We start from the raw sequence: 15,127 nt of genomic DNA, 5'->3' as shown, positions 1-15,127 counted from the left end.
TAATCCGAGAACTTAGTGTGTTTTTAAGTCGTATGTTCAGACATCCAAAACCATCAAGAATTCTCTTTAACCCAGTTAAGTAATTTTTATCAAAAAAGAATGAAAGAATTAATACCGTACCCTATCTTTCAAAGAATGCCTTTTTACTGTATGATACATTGCAAATTGCATAAAAATCTTGTATGAATGTTTTTATTCGAAGATTTAAAACTAAAGAAAACATTGAAAATGTGAATTATTAATATGATGATACTTATAGCATCCATTCTGAAAATAAGTACATATTATTAAATATATTATTATTATGTACATTTTAAATTTTGAATATTAAAAAAATTTATTGAAATGTGTGATTAAAGTGCATGCATTCCAAAAAATTAAATTTGCAAATTTGTTAATATTGTATTAATGCTAAACATGGGTATTGTATTAATACTAAATTGCGAATGATCCAATTTTAAAACTATCACTGCAAGTTAAATATAAAAAAGAATTTACTTTTAATAAAAAATAGTAAAGCAATAATTAAACTGTTTAAAAATCTCTGAGAATATTTGTGGTTGAAAGTTTTTTGCGGACGAAAATATATAACTTTGTTTTATTGCTATAAGCATTCTATATTAATATAAAATTTATTTTATTCCACCAATTTTATCTGGGATTTTTAGCACACTTAATATCACCATTTATATTTTTTATCATTAGTTATTTATGTGCTTAGTACTTATTAGAAAATTTTTCAAGCATATTCCACGTTAATTGTTTAACAGTATTTCATCCATTTCCATACAAATGGATGGATAGTTAACTAATTGTAGGTATTTATTTGCCTTTAAGAATTAAATCCTAAAAAAACAGGAAATGAAATTATTTCAAAATCATAAAGCAAAAATCTTACTTCGAAATTCTTCATAGTTCTCTAATTTCATGATTATTCATTTATTATAAAGGAAATTAAATTAAATAGGAAAAATTAGGAACACAAAACTTTAAGCAACAATAGGAAGAAAAAAAATTTAGAAAAACTTTTTGTACCTATTTTCACACTTTCGACTACTCTAACTCGCTTCTTTCTTTTAATATTTCTAGTGTTCAAACTATCGTTTTATAGTTTTTCGTGTATTAATCATTTGTTATTATTTTTATACTGATCATTTGATTGCTTTTTAAAATATTTCCCTTTTATCGCTGGCTAAAAACTTTTCTATTAATTAAACTAATTATCTCGGTGTATGTAGATTGTGCCTTGAATTTACTTATTATAATTCATTTGTTTATCTCTGTTTATAATTTAATTTATCCTCAATTACTCTTTCTTATATCGATAAAATAAACGATACTTTTTAATCGCTTTTCTTTAATTCATTCCATCTATTAACTAATTGATAAAAAAGAAGTAAATATAAATATTTTCAAACACTGACTTCATAAGTGCAGAAACCAAATAGAATCTAATGTTCTCAAATCCTCTTTATAATAATAACTTTTCACAAATTTTCATTCATCGTAAATAAAACAGAAATATATAAAAGAAATGAGATACAAGGAAAACTATAAACTGGTATACAAAAAATTCATTTTTAAAACCAAGAAGATACATTTTATTCAAAATATATTCGCTCATCAATCACCTCTTTTCACAGAACATTTTTAAATTACAAAAGTAGATTTGCAAAATATGAAGTACTACAATTTTCATATCACTTACCTTTACTAAAAACCGTCTTCTTTTTCTCTTATCATTGCATTTTTTCTTCATTCTTCTTGAGATGAATGTAATTTACGGCAAGTTTATCGCAAATTGTTACTCATTCCTTCTATTTTTCTTTTTATAGGTTAGAATGAATTTTTTGGGAATACATTTTTACATTTGAGAATTAAAATGGTTTTTTAAATGTATTATTTCGTAGATCAGTCTTTGGTGAGTTACAAAAACTAGTTTATAATTTTTTTTAATATTTAAAAGTGTTTTTGTACGTATTAAAAGAATTTTTACAGATATTAAGGAATATTATTTAAAATTACAAAAAAAATATTAAGGAAGTTTTAAGTGAAATATGAAGAAAAAGGGGAAAAATTGTATTAAAGATGTTTTCTGCAATGACTGTAAGAATATTTTTAATATTTTGAAAACTATTTCATTTTGTGTTTTTGAAAGCATTTTTAATATCCTTTAATTATTTTGGAAGTACAAGCTAATATTTTTACGAATTGTTTTTAATATAAAGGAATAAGGAATATTTTTAATAGTGTTTTAAGTATATTTTAAAGAATATCTTTAAATGTATTTCTTATTATTTTCAGATAGAAAATGTTTAATAGTTTTCTTAAGAATAATTTAAAAAATTTATTGCATGTCTCTATATATTCTGTTTCATGATTATAAACTCAATTTACTTTTAATATATAAAATTTAAACAGGGATTTCTTAAGTACTTAATTTCATTTCATAATGAAGGCATTAAGATACATAAAGAAACTAGTTTTGTGAAATGTAATTTAACCATTAAGTTACAGGAGTTTAAATCTGCTTCAATTCTTGTTAGTATATTTTTAGAAGTGATTGTTTTCAAAGAAGAATATTTCAATCTTTAATTTGTTTTATACAATTGTTATTTAATTAGGGGTTTCTATATAGTTCTATTACAGTCAAACCCCGCTATAGTGAACTCCCGGATATAGTGAACCAAATGTTCGGTCCCGTGCCTTACTTTACAAGCATAATGTTATTTATGGTGGATATAGTGAACCAAAAAAGTGAGGAAGTTGGATATAATGAACTTTTTTCTGTCTTCGACTGATTTTTTTTCTTAATTTCTTTCGATATTTTAAGGAAATATAAACTATCCAAACCTGAAGCTTGTAACATATGGAAAAATAGGCAATTAATAATTTCTTCTCGCGAAAAAAATTTAGATGGCAGAAAAAGTTGAGAAAAGCTGATCACAAGGATGTTAAAGAAGCATTACTGAAGTGGTTCACCATTCGAAGAAGTCACAATTTTCCAGTATCTGGACAAATGTGGATGAATTTGCTAAGTGATTTTATGGGACTACTTTCATATGCTTGAATGGCTGGTTTAGACAGGTTTAAAAAATGGAATAACAGAAATTCAGGAAAAATTATCTGAGAGTCGGGAAGTGTTTCCATAACTGATGTTGAGGATTGCTCATCGGCTAAAGATTACAAATTTTTTTGTACGCAAGACGAAGAATAATAAAAAATAACAAATTTTTTGCTACTACATAATATTTTTTAGTCATTTATTTGAATAATGTGTAATAAAAGGGAGGAGTTTGGGAATCATTAGCTAAATTACCTACGTAACGGATATAGTGAACACCCGGTTACAGTAAACCGAAATTTCGGTCCATTTCGGTTCACTATAGCGGGGTTTGACTGTATTTAAATTACTCAGAATCTAATTTTTAAGTAGAAAAAGTCCGTTTTTCTCTATTTAATGTTTATGATTGAAATTTACGTTACGAAAAGCTATTTTTATTAATCCCAATTATTGAATAATTTAAGGTTTTTCTTGAATTAATGAAATAGGAAAATAATTATGAATTTTCATTAATTAAATATAATTTTAAATTCTTAATTATTTATTTTTATTAATTAAATATAATTTTAAATTTTTAATTATTCATTTTTATTAATTAAATATAATTTTAAATTTTTAATTGTTCATTTTATTTATAAGTATTTAATTTTTTTTAAATTTTAACATTATTTAAAAGTAATTATTTTACATAGTTACTTTTGTTTAACACTTACATTTTTATTTACAGAAATGCCATTTTCATAGGACTTTTAATTTCTGTATTTAATAATAAAGCATTTAATTTCTGTATATAACTTAATATTCAAATATAATAACTTTTTTTTAATTTACATTTAACATCGCAAATTAATTTATGCATTAAAAAAAGAACTGCATTCTATATCCGAAATTGTATTAGAAAATTTCAGATTAAATGTGTTAAGAACTTCCTTGTACACGTAAAACTTTCTTTTAATTCGATAATTGAATTATATTTCTTGAGATCACTCCATCTAATTTTGAAGAGAGATTTTTTTACAAATAAAAGAATTTTCACCCTGTTTTAAATTCATTAGTTCATATTAAGATCTAATCATTAATATATTGATTACGTTCCTCTTTATATTTTTAAAGTGATACTTGCAGCCATTCCTTGTCATAATCATCATAATTCAACCTTGAAATTATGTTTAAAAACACTTAGATTTTTATAATATTTCGATATGTGTTTTTTTTAATTATTTGTAGAAAAATATTGACTTATTTTGCCAATTTTGCAAAATATTCTATTACTTTTAAAAATTACATTTATCATTTAACTCAATTAAATAATCAACAATGAAGGATTAATAATTTAAGGAAAAAAAGTTTTATATTTCATTAGTTAGTTTCATAAGTTTTTTTTTCGTATCGTTTTTCCTGAGATTTTTGGACATTAAAATAAGTTTCCTTCCTTTTAAGTTAATCTATTTAAGCCTTAAATAAAGCCTCTACATTTATACTCAAAGCATTTTTTTTTCTTTTTTTATTACACAAATTTTTCAATGTCATTTTTAATTTAAAAAAATATAGTATCTAATTCAATTAAATATTCAAAAAATACAAGTTTAAATTATTAACACATAAAAACACTCATAAAAATGCAAACAAAACAACGTGCGATACACTGAATTATAGACAGAAAGCAAATAAATATCTTACTTGTCCGGAACCAGAGATTTTTCCAGAACTTGCTTGAATAAGTCTCTCACAATAACAACCTTCTAAGAAAATCGCCCCAGAAGGCCTCGTAGATGTTTCGTTTTCATAATAGAACAGCAGGTTCTGATACAAGACAAACCATCTAAGTTGCCACTTAGCATTCTCCGACGTGCGCTTAAACAGGTAGCCTTTCTTACAATTATCATGCATAGCCTTTTCGGCAAGATGCAACAGTTGAATCTCGTTAAACCGCATGTCGAGTTCTAGTTTTAGCCTTTTACAAATAAAAGATAAGGTTTCTACCTCACTCTCTTTGGAAGTGAAAATAAAAACTCTATAAAACAGAAACTAAGATGTTTTTTCCCTCACATTAAGTCATGGTCGAGGATTTTTTTCCCCATCAATAAATTCCTCTGGATAAATAACTTTGCAATAAGTCGAGAAGCGCGCGCTGAGGACTTGCAGCAAGTCTTATCATTTTGCCAGATTCCACAAAACCCTGGGCAAAACTAACTGCCTCACTAACGCCACCACCTGCAAATTGCCTCAAACACGAATGTAGGGATAAAAAGGGGGGGGAGAGGGAAATATTTCGGGAGAGCGCGCTTTCTGGGAAAACTCCGACTCCAGAAAACCGGAAACTTTAAACCATTCCACAGGTTCTACCAAAAGCTGTGGGATCACTAGTCAAAGTAATCACGACCGAAATAGGATGAAGGAAATTTTTTATGGATTATTAAATATTTTTAACAAAATTATCCGGGGATTATTTCTAGATAAACGGGGATAAAACTTTTGTTTTTATGAATTTTAATACCTGTGGAGCCTAAACTTTAACTACTACCCTAGCTGAGGGAATCTGCGACACTGCTCCTGGTTCTAAAATCCCGGAATGTGCACTTCACTCGGGGGGAGGTTTACGCTTGGCGAAATTATCGATATTTTGGCTGCAGTTTAAATGTAGGTAGTTCCAGCGGGGAAAAAATTAGAAAACCAGAGAATGGTAATTGAAAACGAGCCTAGTGAATTTCACGAATAAATACGGGATACTCAAAATATAAAAACAAAATATCAAATATTAAATGTGAATTATGGAATAACTCTTCTCAAGTAAGTGGAAATATTTTATTTAATATAAAAGTATTAATTATTCAAAGTATTAGCTTTAATTTTTGAGTTATTTAAAAAACATTAAGCATTATATCAAGGCTTTAAATATAATCTACTCTGAATGTTTAATTTTTTAAGAACAGTGTGTACTTAATTTAAAAAATTTCATTAGAACATATTAACAATTATCTCTTTCTTTTTGCTTTTCCAATATTTCATTAAAAAAAACCAACAAATTCTGGTTTATTGCTAGTGGCGTTAATAGTAACATGAAAAAACTCAGTATTTACTTTGAAAATATTCTTAAAAAAAGTATACAATAAAATCAGTAAGCATGCTAAGCATAATAATCACCTAATTTAGAATATCAAAAATTGTATAATGATTTGAAATACACTAAAAACTTTGAATAATGTTGATTCTCTGTACTGTTTTGATTTCAAAAACTTAAATACCTCCCTTCAACCTAATAAAATTCTTGATGGCCTTCTTCAAATTCATAGCTTGTTTAATCTTAATGATATTATTGATTATGAGAACTGGAAAGCTGTCAAGTTCGTATTAGACTAGGCAACAATTATATTTCTTTTACTGACTGTTTCTCTCAACAAATTAATTGTATCCCCATGGGAAATAATTTTAGTACTTCTGTTGGCAATATTTTTCTTTTTCTACAAGAATATACGTCAAATCATATGATAATCTTCCTACAAATTCCTTCCTCCTCAGATTTATTAATAACCTTTTGGTTATTAATTTGGACGATTTTAATATTTAAGCTAAACAAATTTATCCAAATGAATTAATTCTTAACAAAACTAATATTTGAAATTCTTCAGCAAATTTTCTATATTTAACTCTTATTATCAATGAAGATAGGAAAATTATATTTAAACTTTTTGACGTAAGAAATGATTTTAATTTTCCAATTAAAAAAAGAGCATTGATTTTAATTCCAACTTTGTCAATAGGGTTTTTTCCAATGTTATTACCAATCAAATTCTTAAGTCTTACAATAATAATTCAAACTATAAAGAGTTTTTAAAAGCAACTAATAAATTTAAATCAGATTTAGTTAATGGCCATTTTCCTGATTCATTCCTTCAATTTTATTTTTAAAAAATATTAAACCACTTAGAACACTAAAAATTTTATATTTAAATTTATAAATTTTTATATTTATACATATATTTTCTTATTTTCATTATTTTTTTATTTTTATTAAATATCTTCTTTCTGATTTTAGAATTAGCTCTGATTCATTTTTAAGGTAGGGAACTAATTATGATAAGCTATTCCTAGAGTAACTGGACGGAATAGTTTGGATGTATAACCTTTTAAACTGGATCAACTAATTTATTAAGTAAACTTCTAAATAAATTGTAGCCTCTATAAAATAACTTTATTTATATTTTGACTATCCAGTGTAATAAACAGCTTATTTTTATTTATTACTATATAGTTTTTTTTGTACGTATGAAATGAGATCTGGTTTATGAACAGGCAACCCCGAAGAATGCAAGTAATGCGTGTAGACTTTACTGTTATGAAAGAATGTGTGAATGAAGGATAGTCTAGAAACGGCTTTCTATCCATGTATGCAAGCTCTGATTTATAAACAGTCACCCTATGAGATAAGGAATTGCAATAAAAAGACTTATTCCTAGTTTATGTTTGTGATTTAAATTCGACAACGATTACCTATTTGAAAGTTTATTTTTTAAGTTTAATTTTACTTTTTTAATTATTTTTATTTTTTCAAAACTTTTTCTTCCTATTAAGAGTTTTGTTATTTAAATTTTCCAAATATTGTGTTATTAAAGTGTTTTTTCACTAATGCCAGCACTGAAATTTAATTTACTTCATATTTTTTCTACCAAATATATTTTTAAAAATTATATTATACGATTTAAGTATTAAGTGTTTTATATATTTTTCTTCAGAGCGAATTTTTTTTAACTGTAAGATTAGTATATCTATTTTCAACGCATTTTAACTCTTACTCCTCGTCGGTAAGTTTTTTTTCTGCTTTCTTTTATCTCAAACTTATTTTCATTTGCATTTTAATTTTCTAGCGATATAGACGCATTATAAAGAGTAATTTTTTTAATCTGAAAATAATTACTTTTTTTCGAGAATATCGCATTTACCATCGTGCACTAAACTTTAAGTCAAATACCGAAACAAATAATAAAGCTAAGATATATATAATGTTTATTTATTTATTTATTATTATCTATTTCTTGCCTTTCTCGGTCTCCTCACGTTATTAGAACAAAACTCTTATTTAGTAATTTATCTCATCTGAATAAACTGTATTCAGTATCATCTGGCATGGTGCTGTTGCTCAAGACAACTCAAGGTATTTAAAATTCACCACCATCACGCTACTTCCTCCTGCACTTATATCTTGGAGGAGCTGTAAAAAGTCTAGTATAAAAATATACAGTATTGGTTCAGCTGTAATAGGCACCAAATTTACTCGTAGAATATTTTACTTCAATTAGCCATTAATACCAAATTTATCAATATTGTCGTCAATAATATTGGTATTTTTTATGCATGTCTTCAGCGTATTAGTAACATATATCCATTAAATTTGTTACACTGCTCATTCTATTACTTCAAATAGTAATTCACCAGAATTAATTATCATTGGCGCCAATAATAATATTGTTTTTTATACTTCATCGACGAATTAGTTCTATTTCTGCTTTCAGCTTTTCAATGCTGAATTTTTTTACCGTTGGTTTCAAATTCTTTAGCTTATCATTCGTTTCAAAGCAAGTTTTAAAGCATAACTATAAACAAAATAAACACGTGGTTTCAAATAATCTTGGGAATGATAGTTTTATGATGTACTTGCTTATGCTACCACTATCATTTTGATCCTTCAAATAACCTGGTATGACAAAAAAATATAATTAATTATAACAAAAAACGCAATAAACAACTTTTTGATTAAAAAAAAATAACCTAACAAACATTACTGCTCTATCTTTGAAATATTCGAAAAACTGAAACATCGATAGTTTATTTAGAAACAATGGCTACCTCTAAGTTAATGCGAATTTTATATCTGAACTAATAGTCAAAAATAGAGCTTCACAATTTTACAATTTTACTCATTAAGATTCATTTTGAATCTCGTATTTTTAGAGCTTACGGTATACTTGCAATCCGGTGGACACACACACATTTACATAAACCCACGCACATTCTCTATCTTATGTATAGATTATTTGTTACCCTTCTCTGTGACTTTACGTTATTAGATTAAGCAAAACACATTGTCCCATAAAAATATATACTAACTGTATTCAGTATTATCTGGCATAATGCTGTTACTCGAGGCAAATCATAATTAAAATTTTCTGCAATCAACCTACTTTTTTTGTACTTATATCTAGCATAAAAATGCACAGTATTTAGTGTAGCTATAATCGGCATCAAGTTTACTCACAATATAGTTTGTATCTATATAAGGGCATATTTGGTACCTATTAAAGCTGCACCAATTACCATAATTTCTGTTGTCAGTGGTACCTACTACCAAAATTAGGTATGAATTTTTATGATATTTTTGATGTATATTTTTTCTCTGAAATCTTCGTTTTTAAAGCAAAAATCAAAATTTTCTTTTTAAAAAAGAATTACAGGTTCACCAATTACAGGTCCACACAGTTACTGTTGAGATTATTCTTCCCTACACTTTTAGAAATTTGGAAACCTGTTGATCCATGATACCGTTTGATTTAGATGCAATTTAAATATGGTTCCAAGATAAGCTAAATTACTGCACTTTTAAATATGATTATGCGATATTAGAGTTCTTTTTTTAAACATAAAACCTGCTCAATTTTACAAATCCACCAGATTTGCAGTGAACGCGAATCATATAATAGTGCAAAATACAATTATTATGGCTCAACGTTGAACTAATTTTTCTTAAATTTTAAAAAGTATGGCAAAAATTTTATTGGCTATTTTAATCGATTGAAATTTGTTTTGATTAAGCACCTGAGCTTAATGCAAATTAAATTATACAAAAAAAGTTTATATACACGTTAAATGCATTGCAAACTGAATTATTTTTAGGGGAAAATTGATCTGTAATTGAAATTGTGAAATGGTATTCGAAGGAGCATTTAGTGCTTAAAAACTCATTGAGAATGTTCCACAAAAAGGTAAGATGCGCTTAAAAGTTGAATAAGAATAAGGAATATATTTCAAGCTTAAAATCTGAAATTTTCAATTTTTAATATTGTATTCTTTTACTATCTCAATGTGTAATATAAGTATTCAGTGTCGATTGCTTATCACCGTTCAGGAAACGCATTACAATTAGAGGTTAATTTCTTTTAAATTATTTAAAATTTGTGTGAAAAAACATCTGCAGGCGATACTATCCATACATCAACCAAATTTGCCATAATGTGATAAAAAAATTGTATAAAAAGGCAGCACCAGACGACACACTATTCCATTTCATTTTATAACCATCGCTGATCAGCCGACCTAATTTTGGATTTACGACTACTAATGATCAACTCCATAGCTTTGAAATTTTGCAAATCCAGAAGACAAGGTGTCCTAGTTCTGGTTCAAGAATTGGAAAAAATTGCCTTCGTGGAAGGCTTTTTGATGGAACTAACCCGCAGTAGCATTGCACGGATATGAAAACCACAAAAAACTCCCAATGTTAGCTTGGCGACAAGGGTATTCTAACCCATGATCCGTTTATCACTGAGGATATTTTCCGTGTGCACTGTGGTCTATACGAGCCGGGTGCGAAATTCGTATAGACCTGCCATCGCTAGGATTTGAACCCGGTTCCTCATTGAAAGCTCTATTCCCTGAGACGCCACGGCTCAGACGACACTATTCGAACTTTAACCAAATATAAATTCCATTATTTGGCAGAACATATTCGTGTCAAAAAACGAAACCAAATGATTCTATCCTAACACAAGCCAAATATAATTATCTTTATTTGGCAAAACATATACCCTTTGCAGATCAAATGAAGCTCCTCCACTATGCATTTTTAAGCAAAACCAAATAAATATTTATGGTATCTATAATGATGCTAAATAAATTAAACAAAAAATTGTGGTTCTGAAATATTTGCCTTCGAGTTATTCAAATTTTTAATATATGTTTCTGTCACCAAAAATAAGAAAAATAACATTGAAATAACAATGTCCTATAAACTTGAATAATGAAACTTCGTTAATGCTATTTTTCGTTCAATTTAATAAATAAAGTAAATATTTGCTAGATAAAATTTCGATGAATATCAAGTGTGCTCCATCATTAAAAAATTTAAAGAAACGCTGATATGAAATAGTCAGTTACTATTCGACAAACCGCACAAAAAAAGAGAGGAAATATCTTGAAACCAAACCCTCAATTAGCAAGTTAAATTTTTAATTTCCAAGATTTATTTTGTTTTATATTATTTTTAAAATTCTTTTTTGACCAGAAGTATCAAACTTGAAAAGTAGTTTTAAAAAGTAGTTTTAGTTCATTGTTTAAAAAAGTAGTTTTATTAATAGATTATTTCCTGTTTTACAAAAAGATATGGAATATGGTTTTACAATAGGTAATTCTATTTTAAAAAACTACTCTTAAAATATTCCAGATTTTTTCTTCGAGTGCAAACAACATTATGGTAACATTTTAAAATTTCGTAAATAATTAAACTCAACTTGTAATTAAGCAATATTTAATTTTAATGTTCAAGTAAATTTATAAGCATGAATTATTTTACAGAAATCAATCATTCACCAATTTAATTAATTATTTGAATTTAATTTAATTATTTTCGCAATGCTTGATAATAATGCTATATATATTATATACCACCCAGAAAGATATGGTTATGGACCAATTTAAGGTATCCATCTAGTTTTGACTAATATTTTTAACTATCGATATAAAATTTTTAAAAAAACTAGTGCATATGTTTTATTAGGTGTAAAAACGTATAAAACTAACAAAAAAAAATTCTTTTTTTTTAGATGGCCATTTTTTGGAAAAATACTAAATTTTTTGCATATACAATGAACACTGTAAAAAACTATCGCCTAAAATAAAAATATATTTTTTAGAATTTTATGTAAAAGGCTATCAACTATAAACTATTATCCTAAAAGGAAATGCATGTACTACAGAGTTAGGGATCCATGTAGTGAAAACTCCCAAATCGGGTTCAAATCCCAGTAATGGCTGGTGGGTACGAATTCCGCATCCGGTTTGCACCGATCACAATGCTGACATGAAATATTTTCAATGGTAGACGGATCATGAGTCAGAGTTCTCTTGCCGTCAGGCTGACCATGGGAAGTCCTCTCCATATGACGCAAATGCGGGTTAGTTCCATCGAAAAATATAGCATAACTTTAAAGAATGTAGGGCTACATGGCAAAAAACAATGTTTAAGCGAAATCGGTCGAAAAGATCCTGAGAAATTGAATTTTAAATACATTACTTAATCTTTAAATACATAACTTGAAATCGCATCTTTAAATATAGTTAGCACTAGTTAATTAGCATGAAGGTCATCCCCTCGAATTATTAAGATTGATTCCTAGAATGTGAAGAACCTATCATTAAATAAAAAGTTATTCAGGGTGATCCTTTCATTTTTTTTTTTGCGCACTGTACATAAATGCTTATTGTTTAGAGTAAATCAATTTCTAAACTACTTTTAACTTCTGACGTAGGTTACAAGTGCGTTTTTTAAGTCGTAACTTAAAATACCATCTGCTCTTATCAATTAGCATATTTGAGGGCGCACCTTCGAGCCATTAAGATTGAGTCCAACAAAAGGCTGATATTGGATCAAAAGTTAGTCAGGCTGGTTCATTTTTTTGCGCTCTGTACATTACTATTTTATTTGTAATTTATGCATATAATCCATGTTTGTAATATTGCATAACATTAAATACAATATTAACATACTAAAACATTTCTTAAAAATACCACATTCAATATATCAAAACATAATTGTTAGGGAAAAAAATTCATCTTATAGCAACTGAAATCATTTTCAATAACGTTTTACTTTTTTCAATTTCAAAACGTTAGCAATTCTTTTGAATATTTTCAGTATAATTTCGAAATATGTTCTCTTTAGAATAAAAGCTCAAATCTATTTTCAATTTCCCATAAATTCACTAAAAATAGCTTTATATTACGGTACTTAAGAGAATTACCGGCAAATAATGTGAGTAAACTATCCCGTTGTAAATTCTTTTTAATTGTACTATTAAAGAATAAATATAGAAAGAAATATTCTAAACATCCAATTACCTCAATATATTGGAAGTCACGCAAACCACTCAGAAGTCACGAAAATGTTAGGAAGGAATTCAAATGAAGTTGGAAAAAAAGTTTCATAGAAATCTCAGAGAAATACCAGCATAAAAGGAAATAACATTTTCGTATTTTGGGGTTTAAACCTTAAATTTCTCAAAGATTAAATCTTGAAAGGCATCGAATATAATTAGAGTTGAAAATGCGGAGGATGTTTTCTTTTTGTATTTTAATTTTAAAAAAAACTTTTTTTTTAAGCTTTCTTGTTTGGATATTTTAAAAGTCACCATTTAGATTTTCAGATGTTTGATATGATGATAACAAAAATTAATTTTGAACAAAAGTTTTACAACAATTTGGAATTGATCTCCCTAAGACTAAAGTATAAGAGAAGTCAAATCTTCGAAAGCAAATATCATATTTGTAAAGAAAAAATTTCTTTTTTTTTCTAAAGCCCACCTGTGTTAACATCCGTCAATTCAGGCATTTACAGGGCGATTTTGTTGGCCTCTCTTTCAGGGGCACCATATTAGGTGGGCCAACGTCGCTCCTGCAGTGAGGACAGAGAAGGAAAGAACATCCACGCCTTGTCCGGGATTCGAACCCAATGCAAGGACAGTTCCTAGCCCCCTACACAGGCCGATTGGCTATTTGTAAACATTATATCTGTGTATAATAGGTAAAATTTATTGCGAGGCATTATGAAATATGTTTTAAGGTTTTCTCGGAGAAACGGTTAAAGAAAAATTGAAATTTCGAAAAATTTCTTAAAAGACGGCAAAGATGCATGCGATATTTGAAATTATTTGTTCAAAAATTTTTTAACAATTTTTATTATATCTCTTTAATTTGAACGCATACTAAAGGTTATATTTCTAGGATAAAATAAGATATGTAATATTTTAAATTAAATTAAAATTTTTATTTATTTTTTTATTATTTATTTCATTTTTTTTTGGTAAAAGAAATCTTGAAGGAAAACCAAGAAGCTTGATGAATACCTTAAAAGATAACTGCAGTCTCCTGATAGAATTCTTTCAATATTAAAGAATAATATTCTTTTGTAAAATAGCATAGAAGCTAAATAAAACCTTCTCTAAAATCGATTTGAAAGACAACTTTCAAACTAATCTACGCGTGCTGGTTATGAAGTTTTAACCATGATATTTAAATAATATGATATATTAGAACCATAATAATGTGCAAAGTTTTTGATAACTAAATAATACTCAAAATATGGTGATAATGAGATACATATGATTTGGCTGGGTGCTAAAAAAGCTTGGTAAACATCACCTAATTTCGTCATCAATACGCATTCATTTTGTATCAATTAGTTATTAGTCATCAATTATCAATTGGTTATTTATTTAACACTGGTGGACCTTAAGTTTTCTGACATTGTATTCATATAAATAAAATAAATTGTTTATCCAATTGCAGGCATTTACTTATCTGGCACTTTTAGTAATTATACACTTACCCTTAAAAGTCTATACAACAGACATAACCTATTTTATTTTAATTTTGCCAAGGTAAAATCTTCATATTTGAATGTTTTTCTTTTTAATTGTAGTAGTCTTCTCTTCTTTATTGGCACTACAGCCCAGGATGGGCCTTAGTTTGCCGCACAATATTTCTCCAGACAGCTCTGACTTAGATCTTCCAGTTGGGTATCTTTAAAGTTCTTGAATCATTGAAAACATCATCCATCTATTCTTTGGTCTGCCTCTTGGCCCATTGCACATGGGCTTCCAATGCAAAGATCCTTACCATTCGGTTGTCAGCTTATCTTTCAATCTGATCAAGCTATAAAAGTCTCTTTTGCTCTGATGAATTTTACAATGTTTTTATGCTTTGTAAGAGCTTCCAGTTCACTATTAGTTCTTATTTTCCAATAATTATTAGTTAGCTGTATTAGGCCATAAATTTTTCTAAGTATTTTTTGTTCAA

General features: G+C 27.4%; 1 protein-coding gene across 6 annotated transcripts in view; it reads right to left on the bottom strand.

The window, feature by feature from the left end:
• The window catches only part of LOC107448889 (ras-specific guanine nucleotide-releasing factor 2-like), a 331,467-nt gene extending 325,825 nt beyond the window's left edge, over positions 1 to 5,642 (bottom strand). For all 6 annotated transcript variants that reach the window (XM_071184120.1, XM_043043791.2, XM_071184123.1 and 3 more), the window contains exon 1: positions 4,745 to 5,642. In XM_071184120.1, the coding sequence (XP_071040221.1) occupies positions 4,745 to 4,999 (255 nt within the window). In that variant the 5' untranslated portion in view covers positions 5,000 to 5,642. The remainder of the gene's footprint in view (positions 1 to 4,744) is intronic.
• Positions 5,643 to 15,127: the final 9,485 nt, after the last annotated feature.

This window comes from Parasteatoda tepidariorum, chromosome 8, assembly GCF_043381705.1.
Source record: "Parasteatoda tepidariorum isolate YZ-2023 chromosome 8, CAS_Ptep_4.0, whole genome shotgun sequence".
NCBI classification, from domain to species: Eukaryota; Metazoa; Arthropoda; class Arachnida; order Araneae; family Theridiidae; genus Parasteatoda; species Parasteatoda tepidariorum.
The sequence above is the reverse complement of the archived record's forward strand: the minus strand, read 5'-3'. Positions and strand labels throughout refer to the sequence as shown.